This window comes from Cajanus cajan, chromosome 5, assembly GCF_000230855.2.
Source record: "Cajanus cajan strain Asha chromosome 5, NIPB_CcT2T_4, whole genome shotgun sequence".
NCBI lineage: Eukaryota > Viridiplantae > Streptophyta > Magnoliopsida > Fabales > Fabaceae > Cajanus > Cajanus cajan.
Genome location: NC_138521.1, coordinates 11,148,910 through 11,161,306, shown reverse-complemented (window position 1 = coordinate 11,161,306; position 12,397 = coordinate 11,148,910). Strand labels below are relative to the sequence as shown.

Here is a 12,397-nt window from a genome sequence, read left to right as displayed (position 1 = left end):
AGGACTTCGGTCTTTAACAGAAACCTGGCATTTGTGTTATTCAATTTTACATTTTTTCCCCGGTTTTAACCTTTCACATACTTTAATCTTGGTTTTTAATTTAGGATCATAATTGAGAATGGCCCTGCACCATGTTAGTTACGATGGGACAATCATTACGTCGTTTATTTCCCCCCCCCCCCCCCCCCCCCCCCCTTTTCAGCCTATGTAAGAATAGCAAGTCCAGTTTCAATAAGAATAGTATGACTTACTCATGCTCACAACATTTTTCAAACTGACACACCCACACCAATAATAATAATAGATAGACAAATGAAGGCATCTCTAAGACTTCTCTTCATAATTACTTTCGTTGGTTCAATCTTCCTTGCAAGCCCAGAAGCCGACTCGTGTGCCAGCAATCTTAGCCTCAATGTTCCTATCCTTTTTGACACAACCAACCTTCAATGCCTTTCTGTATGGGATGCTCAAAGTTTCATACTCAGAGTAGGTGCAGCATGTTTGAATTTCATCACATGTATGTATATATCCTTATTTCAATAGCACCATATATACCAATCATTATGTGTAAACTTTGCAGTATGTTCAGACTTCTGCAAACATTTGGAGCTTCGTTCTCTCAACCCCAGACACAAATTCTTACATAGCTATGGGGTTCTCGGTCAGCGGTGGCATGGTGGGTTCAAGTGCCATGGTGGGGTGGGTAGCATCAAGAGGAGCCAGTGGAGGGATAAAGCAGTATTATCTTGGTGGCGTCACACCAAATCAGGTGGTTCCTGATAAAGGCAACCTACAGGTTATAGCCAATTCATCCTTCATCACTTTACAGTCCTCTCGTCTGTTCATGGTGTTTCAGTTAGAAACTACCGGACCTTTGTCCTGGCTGATATTTGCCACTGGATCCACCGGTTTATTCCCTGCAGCACCAAGTTTTGCACTAACAAAACACCTGGACAAGTTCTCCACAAGAATAGACTACTCAAAAGGTTAGTATAATTTAACTCCTTCAAATACTCTCGTAGATGATTGCTATTATTTTCTATAAATAAATTGTTTATTTTCTAAAGGACAGTCTGTTTGATAATTAATTGTATATGAAACTAAAAAGAAAGAAAAAGAGCGAAAAACTGTTATTCTGTCTTATATAAATTGTTCATTTTCTTTACAATTTGGTAATAACTAAGCTGTGGTTTGGTTTTCTGTAAACAAAATCTGAAAAAGTATTGCTTGGGCATTAATGTTTGTAAACTAAAGCTCGAATAAACTTCATTTGTAAATGGAGTTTGCAAAAGTAACTATGCTTTATCCTTCCATTTTAAACTGAGTTTTCAGACAAAATTGAGGTACAATTCAATTTTCAATCAAATTTAACTGAATTAACTAAAAGACTTCTTCAAATTTACTTTTTTAAACAGATGTTGAGACCTTCCTAACTGAAAACCAAACCTAATGAAGTTAACTAGTACATAATATCTGTTTCTTTTTTTGCTTTCAATTCTCTATAATGCAAGGTAAACGTAAATATGATTAGTGGCTGATGGTCAAGTACGCGTCATGATATGTCATTATGTCTCTGGTTGAATATTGACGGCTTACTATTCCCAATTCATTCACCTAGAGAATTCTTTGGTTGGGCATTATAGAGTGAGTGGGTGAGATGTTTTATCAAAAACTTTACTGGTAATTAGTAAAAGCCAAAAACAAGAAGCAAAGAAGAGCAAGCAGTGGAAGTTACACAGTGCCATCACTCGAAAATTGAGTCATCTTTTCGAGACACAGGGAGAGAGAAAAAAACAGCCGACAACTGGTTTGTACAACAATACTATTTAGCCTTAGATTCGTACCACACGTTTTTGTAATATTCTGACTTGGAAGTTATGGGATAACAACCGGATCGAGTTTATTTGAAGCAATCTGATTCTAGAAAAGGGCTAACTCGAGCTTAAGGGCCCACTTTAACAGGGTCTCAATTTTTTTTAATATATATATGGACAATTGGACATATATATTGTAAATGAAACTTTTTTTTCAAGAAAAATTAAATCATTTAACTATTTTATTAATTGAAAAATATTTATTCTTAAATTTAATGGCTGGTTTTAAATCTTAACAAATATTTTTTTAAAATTCATATTTTACAGTATTAAGGGATCCTAATGTCAATTTTTGTCATAGACTTCAACTACCCTTGAACCGATGCTGGTTTAAAATCAAATTTCAGTGAGATCTGCTATTCCTTTTGCCTCCTCAAGTCATGTTATAGACCTTTATAATACGAAAAGGCTCAAGCAGATGATAACATCTTTTAGTGAATTATCAGCGTATAGTTTAGTTTTAAAAAGTTGTATCATCATTCTGTTATACTTGCCGCAAAATCACACACACAAAAAAGTCATGCATCATTTCGTATCCATCGTAGCTTTGAATATATCTATATCTATATTGATATTGATTCTTTTTCTTTGAAAGTATAGGAAAAGAGGGTTTGTTCATTAATATCTACTATAAGAGATACTATCCATAGTATAATTACTCGAGTATAGCTAACTCGGAACTGAATAATGTTATATTTTTCTACTACATTATAAAGAAAATATTAAATGAGAAATAAATTTATTTAGTATCTAGAAAATATAAAACATATAATTCAACATTTGCCGTAAAAGAAAGTAGGAGAATTACTTGGAATAGAAAATAAGAAGATGAAATATGAAGATTTAGAATTATTCATGTATAAAAGGTAGTGGGTATACAGATTTAGTTAAGTTTGTTCTCGAACTAAAACACTTAAATATTTATAATAAGAAACTCTAAACTTTTGGGTAACCTGAAGGTATACTGACCCGAGAGAAAGAACTACAAAACAAGCCGAACAATTAGTGAGTAATAGTTGACTACTTTAGGGGGATATAAGTTGAAATAAAAATGATAGATATACACTACGATACAGCGAGAAAAGACAAATAAAATACTGTATAAATAGTATAAGATAGAAAAAGACAGAAAAATAAAATAGAGAAGTAAAAATACTATAAGTATATGAATATCATTGTTAAAGTAAACATTACCATGCTATTATTTCACTAAAATAATATGATTAATAAATTGAAATTCCCAATTAAAGATTTTATTGGGATTATGTACTCTACACTTTCTTTTTTTTCCTTTTCAAATCATCCTGAGATGAGACTCCAAAGTTCATTTCTCTTTTCACTAGAAAAAAGAAAAGCAAATTATCTAAAACATGATAATTGTATTCCTTGGTGAATGGTGTCTATAAAGAAAAATATATTTTTTTTAAATACCGTATTTTTTTAATATAAGACGGATCACTGCATATGAAGGGTATTTTTCAATTAAGTTACGTCAAAAGTGATACTAGTGAATCTGAATGAAAAGCAGAGGGAAAAAATCCACATCGTTTTTGGAAACCTAAATTATTAACACTTTAATGTCTTTGATTTTGAGGCAAGTTTGATCCATGTCATTATGTCATATTTTTATGAGTTTAACATGTATCATGTATGCACTGCAAGTATACGTTGTTAATGTAAAAGTTTTACACTTTCAATTAATTAGAATTTGTTATCGGATGACAACGGAAAAGATATTTCAGTATTGTTTATTCTGTTTTTATAATGATTTTCATCATAATTAAAATCAGTCTTTTATTATGAATAAAAGGACGCTTAATGGTTTAAGTTAGCCTTCCTTTCACCTAATCTACTTAATCGATAATGGCCAAAATTATTGATACACTGCTACCAATACCTTAGTTTAGTTGTAACAATCATTCCCTTTCCTTTAATTAATCATATTGCAATACGTCTTCTTACTTCAACAATCTCACGAATACGTTTGCTCACACAAGCATAAACAATATAGAGTAATGAAGGCATCTGTAGCATTCCTCATCTTCATTATTTGTTTCCTTGCTTCAGCCAACATTGGAAGTTCACAAGGGGTTGGAAATTCTTCATCACAAGTAGATGGAATTGGTTCACAAGCAGACTCTTGTAGCTCCAACCTAAACCTCAGTGTTCCTCTCCTCTTCGACACAACCAAGCTCAATTGTCTTCCTGTTTGGAATGCTCAAGGATACATCCTTAGAGTAAGTACATTATTCTTGAACTTAATCAGTTTCAATCGATTCATTAACATTTTTAATACCAACACCATGCATCATATGACCATGATAAAAATAATCATGTAAATTTCATTACTGTCATTCTAATTGTGATTGTGGATCCCATTTCAAGATCAAAAGTGTGTTTGGATAAACAGTTTAATCAAATACTAATTCAATGAATTCTTATCAAAATGAAAACCTATTCAAAAGCTTGACTAAGAAGTTTAAGAAGCTGAAAAGAACTAGTCTATTTTGATAAGCTTTTCTGTCAAATTTATGGAAACAAATTAGAAAAGACTATAAAAGATGGTTGAGTACTTTTGTAAGTTCAACTTTGAATTCAACAAAAGTTTAATTGTGACCAATCATAAAAACCAACTAACCGTTTATATGTGCATTAACTATGCAGTATTCACAGACTTCTCCAAACATATGGAGCTTCATTCTCTCAGCACCAAATCCAAATTCATACATAGCAATGGGGTTCTCTCCCAATGGAGCCATGATTGGTTCAAGTGCCATTGTGGGGTGGATCTCAACCAGTGGTGCTGGTGGAGGCATGAAGCAGTATTATCTAACAGGACTTGCACCAAGCCAGGTGGTGCCAGACAGAGGCAACTTAAAAGTTCTCATCAACTCAACCTTCATTACATCACAGTCCTCACGTTTGTACATGGCCTTTCAGTTACAAACCAACCAACCACTGTCCCGGATCCTATATGCCTTTGGACCTAACGGTATCTTCCCTTCGGCACCAAGTTTTGCATTAACACAGCACCAAGACAAAGTCTCCACTACGTTGAATTACGCAACAGGTTAGTCAAAAGAAGCCATGCACGTGTTTTTTCATCATTTTGGGAACAAATTAATTCAATGTAACTAAGGAAAAATTTGGATTTATCAATGATCTCCACTTCATGTCTTAAAATATGTATTTCTGTTAAATATTGAGAGCAAAAGTTTCGGTATAGAATATATATAGTCTCAACAAAAAAAAAAGGGAAAAATGAATTGGGCAATTATTCTAGTGTTGACCTTTTGAGTTGATTTTGACAAATAATGATTGGAGTTGGACCTATACATTACATGGCCCTTCCACACTGTCAAACTATACCTTGGCAGTGGTTTGTGGTTGTTGAGAGAACATTCTTTTCTCATCTTGATGTCAAGAATAATCTAGTTGAAATGTAAATCTGATTCGACCCTCTACCAAAACCTAACCCACATGTTCTAGTTCTTTTTCTTTCCCCCCCTTATGTTTTAGTTCTATTATCAAGTAAATTTGGCTCGTTAATTAAAATCATCATTTCTAAGTTGATTGAAGATGTAAACATTCCATATTTTTTTCTTCCAAAACATTTGGAATGTCTGATACATTGTTAATTGTTTGTGGTGCAAAATCGAGTTTGATCTAACGCAGAACATTTTGTTCTGCCTTGTGGATGGATATTCATGTAAATTGGGAAAATACTTTTGTTCTTGCTCTCACAAAGGTTTTGTTTATGATTTGATTTGAAACAGGTTCAAGTGCATCAAACTCATATATGAACCTGAAAAGAAGCCACGGAGTGTTGAATATCTTGGGATGGGGTGTCCTAATCGTAATGGGAGCAATAGTTGCTCGCTACTTCAAGGAATGGGATCCATTTTGGTTTTATTTCCATGCTTCAGTTCAATTCTTGGGTTTTGTTCTGGGAGTAATTGGTGTAATTAGTGGTCTTGTCTTGAATAATCAACTCCATATAGACGTTAGTCTTCACAAGGCTCTTGGAATCATCATTCTCGTTCTAGGTTGCCTCCAGGTATTCATTCGTTCATTCATGTTAACATTTTGATAATTTTTCACTTTATCCAAAACATTTTAACTTATATGATGTATGTTGATAATACGTATTAAAATTAAAAAAACATTATTTTGATTTCTAAAATTAGTACCATTATTTGATTTAGTCCTTAACATTACATTATAAGGTTTATGTGCTGTTTGTGTAGAGAATTTACTCTAATTATAAAATTTAACAAACTTATAATACATTATGATTTATAATGATGTTACACAATTAAGCGAGACTAAGATAAAAGTTGAAATGGATAAAAGATCTGGCTGATCTGCACCTTCCACATGGATGGATGAGATTGAATTACAACATGAATATTCTAAACATAGTCCTAAGTCATGTGGGCTGAGTAACCTAGCGCTTGGGCCTGTTTACGATGTGGGCCCGTCGTATAGCTGGGCCACTACAGTGTGTGACTAAATATAAATTCAAAAAAAATGGAAGACTTATCAAATTTCTTTTCCTTAACTTTCATTATTTTTTTAGATGGAAAGAGGTTTCACTTGTTTTAAAAAAAATAGATAACAGAGATAATAAAGTGAGTGGATAATTAGAGAGTGTCAGAAATTTGAAGAGTAAGTGAAATTTATGGGAAAGTAGAAAAGAGAGAATAAAAACAATAAAAAAAAAATAGTGAAAGAGAAAGAGAGTAGTTTGTAAATAATTAAAAGAATAAAATAGTTTAAAAAATTATATACATGAAAACACTCTATCGCTTTTATATATAGGTATATATTATTATGAAATTTCATTTATTTAATTATCTTTGAATTTGTTTTGAGGACTAATTATTAATTATATCCTTAACTTTAGCAATAATACAAATATTTATATTATTTGTGTTTCCACTTCTAGTGAGACCAATAACAACATGAAAAGTACTTACTGGGACAAGTAAAAGACTTCATGTAAAATAATTATTATCCATATCTTCGACAACTTCAAATTAAAACTTAATCATCACCGAAAAGTAACCATAAAATTATTAGTTGAATTTGGAACGTTGCCCTAACTCTTTGAGTATAATTTAGAGGTCATTATTATTCAGCATAAATATCTATTTTACTAATTAATTTAAATATGTCTTTGAGTATAATATTTTGAATATAATAGACAGAATAAATACACCAGCTTCTATGTAATAATTTCGAGCACACTTTTATTTGAGAGTAATTTATTTTGCTAATAAGCTACTATCCTTATTTAAATGTTATTAAATATCTCTTTCAAATATGTCTCTACTATCATCGTGTATTTGCTTTTGTAGATAATGGCTATTCTTGGTCGACCGAAGAAGGAATCAAAAGTGAGAAAGTATTGGAATTTATACCATCATAACATGGGGAGGATTTTGATTATACTAGCCGTAGCTAACATTTTCTACGGAATCCAATTAGGTAAGGAGGGAAGTGGATGGAATATTGGTTATGGAATTGTGCTTGCTATATTACTCACTATGGCAATTACTTTTGAGGCACAATTGTGTAGTAGAGACTAAACTATTTCCTATATAGCTTTTGTTTTGTTTCATCACTGTTTTTTGTTTGGAAGCTTTTCAATTCCATTTGTAAACTTATTTTTGTACGGAGAGAATTGCTAATGAATTAATTTTTATGTTAGACACATATTAACTATACCTCTTCCTCTTGAAAGCTTCAACAAATTGCTATGAGTAGTTCATTATATGTAGGAGAACAAAGCCAAAAGAGGGGGAAAAAAGTTATTACGAGCCATATATAGGTGCTGCAACTAAAAAGAATGAAAACAAGTCTCGTGCCATCAAATTTAATACGAATTTAGAGTCAATTTGTTAAAAGAATGTAATATTGGTGTAAAATACTCTAGTGATTATTTTTTAGAGATTTTTAAAAAAGTGAAAGCTAATTTATATTTTGTTTTAAAAAAGTGAAAGCTAATTTATATTTTGTTTACATTCATAATTTTTTTTAAAAGAAACAACTGAAATACTTTTGAAATGTTTACCTACAAGGTGATAAAAATGCGAGTGAATACTATGGTAGCATTTTATCTAACGTTTTGACAATTTTTATCATCATGAGTTAATTATTAGTTTCTTTTTTTGACACCGAGTTAATTATTAGTTAAAAATATAACTTTAATTAAAAATTGAATCTAGCTTATTAATTTTAATCTCAAGACTATTACTTAATGATAAGATTCACCATAAGTTGTTATTACTATTATATCTTAATCGGCCGATGTCAACATACATATGGTTAGAAATGTAAATTACACCGACCACTATATATGATTACAAATCAAATTTCTTGTATTTATCCTTAATATGCGTGCACACAAAATTAAAAGAAAGATATTGACATGGAGTGATGTAGCAAAAAGTAAAGACATAGAGATAGCATAAGCACTTTGAAAGGAACAATCCCTTCCTACGTGTTTGAAAATTTCGCCAAATTTGGACCATTGTAGGGCAGAACATTCCTTTTTAACTGTGAAATCGAAGCGTTTGTTTCGGGATTCCTTTTTGGCAGAAAATAAGTTAAGGGATATAAAAGTTGTGCCATTTTAATTAGTCAAGGACAAATCCAGAAATTTATTCAAGTCAAGGGAAATAAAGTTGTTGTACTATATATTCATACATCACAATTTTCTGCATAATATTATTAACTCCTATGCAAGATTCACGTATTCCATGCAAGAGTTATCAATGAAAGACATTATTTTACAGGAAGATAATTAAAATGACACATTAAAAAAGTAATATGCAAAAGTCAAAAATCTTATTTTGCATAGCAGCAGAAGTATATGTCACGTTCAGGTCACTTTCTGACTTGTGCTTCTTAATATTTTCCCTACCGTGAGAAGTAGCTTGCTGCAAGACAATAATATTCCAACAAGTACTTCCTTTTATTTAACTCATAAATTTATTATGATATCTTTTTGATCAATTTTCTAAAAGGAAATTAACATCGTACGCAGTCCGGGTCGGTGTTATCGAACGTTTGAACGAAACCATAACCGTGTCTGCATGTCCATTGTCATGTTCCAGCCGGCAATGCCAATTGTCAGAAACAGCTCGTTAATTACGAGGGATACGTTTCTCAATTCTCACTATAAAACGTAACATAATCAATGGCACATCCTAAGTAGCTACTTCCACGCAAAGATGAAGCTCACACACTTTTGCCAATGCCAAATACTCTTGTTCATTATCCTTTATAGTTCATCAACCTTTGTGACTTCTCAAGATTCATGCTCCTCCAAATTGGTGCAAATTCAGCTTCCTTACCCTTTCGATACAAGTGCACTTCTATGCAGCCCAGTGTGGCCTACTCACAATTTCATCCTTAGAGTATGTGTTTGTGTTTAGTCAGACATTTTTTTATCTATGTTATCTATGTGAAATATCCATTAACTTCATTTATAACTAATATTTATCGAGAAATTAGATCATTTTTAGTAGAGGATAAAATACTTATATACTAATTTTATTGATGATTAATTTCTATCCGAAAATTTAATTGACTATTTTTTTCATGCACGAGACTAAAGTCTTAGACCTAGTTTAAGGAACTGAATTTAGTGTGGCAATTAATTAAAAACTAATTAGCTAATTTGTTGTTTGTGTGTTTGTGAACAGTATGCTAAGGCTTCATCAGATGTGTGGAGCTTCATATTCTCATTCCCTTTGGACTTAAAGGCTTATGCGGCTATAGGGTTCTCGAAAGATGGTAGCATGGTGGGTTCTAGTGCAATAGTGGGGTGGATGCCATCTCCAGGTACTGGGGGTATGCAATTGTACTATCTGGCTGGAAAATCACCAAATGAAGTGATTCGTAACAAAGGTGACATTTATGTTATGAATGCATCCTTTGTCCCAGCAACTGATTCGCTTGGCTACCTCATCTTCCAGTTGAAAACCACCCAACCTTCTTCAAATCTCTTGTTTGCCATTGGTCCCAATGGCCAATTTCCTAATTATCCAGATTACGCCTTGGCCCAACATGTCGATCAGACATCCATCACCATAGATTATAATAAAGGTTAGTCATTAAGCTTTTTGGTCACCATCAATATATAATCTTATATTGTGAAGATTGTAATACATGGATAAATGAGATGATTAAAATGATATATATATATATATATATATATATATATATATATATATATATATATATATATAAAATATAAAAAACAGTCTTTATTTTTAAGGTTGATTTAAACTTAAATTCACTTTTTTAAAGTCAATCTTAACTACTATTAAGTTTATTGAGTTTTCCCATATCAAATTTTTTGTATATATTCAATTTTATAATTTATACTTGAGATATATAATTCTCGATAAAAGAAAATGTGAGATCTCATGTTGATAAGTGAGATGGCCAAAATTAGGTTCGAATCCACTTTTATAAAAATAAATATTGAATTAATAAATAAATAATTGATTTTGAATTGTAAAAATGTAATGATGTAAATATCTTTTTAGTCTTTTAAATTTATGAAAAATTTATTTTGTCTTTCAAATTTAAAGTTATTTTTTCAGTTGTAATTTTTAAAAAATTTATTTTATCTTATCAAGTTACTAATAACATATGAAAATAACAGATTGAAATAGTTATTTAATATCAATTGAGTTTAATATGATATTTTCACTAATAGAGTAAGTAAATTTTATGTGACAATATTTAATAAATTATTTAACAAAATTTGAATATAAAAATTAAAATAAATGTTTTTTTTTTAAATTATAAGACCTAAAAAGATCAATTTTAAATTTGAGAGACTAAAAATAAATTTATCTTAAATTTGAAAAACTAAAAATATATTTAAGTTAAATGTAATTCAATGTGACTTTGGGTCTCTTGCAACAAACAGGTGCTACCGGTGAAAATTCTAACCTAAATCTTCGAAGAAGTCATGGGGTTCTGAACATTATGGGATGGAGCATTCTAATGATAATAGGATCCATGATTGCTCGCTACTCCAAGCAATGGGATCCCATGTGGTTCTATTTCCATGCTTCCATTCAAACATTTGGCTTTGTGGCTGGCATAATTGGAATTTTATGTGGATTGCTCTTATCTAAGAAACTCGATTCTAAAGTCACTCATCACAGAAATATAGCGATCGTCATCATTCTCCTTGGATTCCTCCAGGTTAATTAATTTTTATCTAATTTACATTGATTCATAGTTGAACACTCACTATATTATTTTGGCCCTTATAGCTTCTAATTTGTGTGTCAATTTTTGTGAAAAGAATAATGATTTTAATTTTCACTCATGTTTGTGATTCGATTTGATAGGTATTAGCCATTGTATTACGACCAGGGAAGGAATCGAAGATACGAAAGTATTGGAATTGGTATCACCATAACGTGGGGAGGATTTTGATTATCTTTGGAGTGCTTAACACCTTTTATGGACTCCATTTAGGAGGAGAAGGATCTAAGTCGTTTATTACTTATGGAGTCACTATTGCCGTTTTATTCATTATCACTGTCGTTTTGGAGATAAGAATGTGGATTATTGCAAGAAAAGAGACTCGGTCCAAAGATACATCATCATTCACCAATCCCTGGAGTTAGCTTATTAATATTTAACATATTTGGCTTCAATCCAACATCATTTGTAATTTTTGATGTAATATGTTGCAGTAGTAGTATTAGCCGTATTGAATCCAGTATAAACTTGTAGAAAAAAAATATTAAAAAAATTACATCATGTAATATTTTTTTTCATAATTTTTAATCAACTTATGCATAAGTTAATTTGTAAAAAAAAATGATTTAGTTTTTCTAGATACTTATTTTTAGTTTATATGTAGGTTATTTTTATCTTATAAAAAAGTTAATTCCATTTTTTCGGTCTATTTTCTTCTCTTATAATATATGTACTTATAGAGAAAGTTATCAAAAACATTCTATTTGTAACATTTATCATATGCACCTAATACAGGTTTTCGCTGCCTCATCTCAATGCAACTAACATAATTGGAATTGTGATGAGACATGAAACTGAAAAATTTTCAAATAAGTTTCGGAAAAAAGAGCAGTTAACATTTTTTATTAAAAAAAACTCATTTAAGAAAAGGGCTTTTTGAAGCCAAATTATGAAGTCAATAGTCAATTATTTGTATGAAAGTATAACGCCCTAGTGATGCCTATTAAAATTTGCTACATCTAATTAATTAAATAAATTATGAAGGGTGGAGGACTAATTACAACAAAAACATCTATTGAGAAATTTCTTTATTCAACAATGAATATTTATTTTATTTTGTAATAATTAAATTTAATGAAAGAAAAATAATTTTAAGCTCGAGAAATATGAATCTTCTTATTTGCATTGTGTGTGGTTAATGGACTGTGTATTAGATCTCATGCTTCACAGTTGTGTAGGAGTTAAAGTAGGATCAAAAGATTATGAATTCTTTCAATGTTGGGTTT

At 31.0% G+C, this 12,397-nt stretch overlaps 2 protein-coding genes across 3 annotated transcripts; both read left to right on the top strand.

The window, feature by feature from the left end:
• Positions 1–192: 192 nt before the first annotated feature.
• On the top strand, positions 193–7,603 carry LOC109792524 (cytochrome b561 and DOMON domain-containing protein At3g07570). Of its 2 annotated transcripts, none has more exons than XM_020351945.3 (6): positions 193–486; positions 581–986; positions 3,942–4,111; positions 4,539–4,944; positions 5,651–5,931; positions 7,235–7,603. In XM_020351945.3, exons 1-6 carry the CDS (start codon positions 313–315, stop codon positions 7,463–7,465), a joined length of 1,668 nt encoding a protein of 555 aa, XP_020207534.1. In that variant the 5' UTR covers positions 193–312; the 3' UTR covers positions 7,466–7,603. The 2 variants fall into 2 exon arrangements, with proteins under 2 accessions (XP_020207534.1, XP_082931055.1); XM_083074929.1 differs by having other exon boundaries at positions 379–517; positions 590–986.
• Positions 7,604–8,900: 1,297 nt separating this feature from the next.
• LOC109792522 (cytochrome b561 and DOMON domain-containing protein At3g07570) lies at positions 8,901–11,877 on the top strand. Its single transcript, XM_020351942.3, has 4 exons — positions 8,901–9,298; positions 9,587–9,989; positions 10,825–11,105; positions 11,255–11,877. Exons 1-4 carry the CDS (start codon positions 9,113–9,115, stop codon positions 11,534–11,536), a joined length of 1,152 nt encoding a protein of 383 aa, XP_020207531.1. The 5' UTR covers positions 8,901–9,112; the 3' UTR covers positions 11,537–11,877.
• The last annotated feature ends 520 nt before the right edge of the window (positions 11,878–12,397 follow it).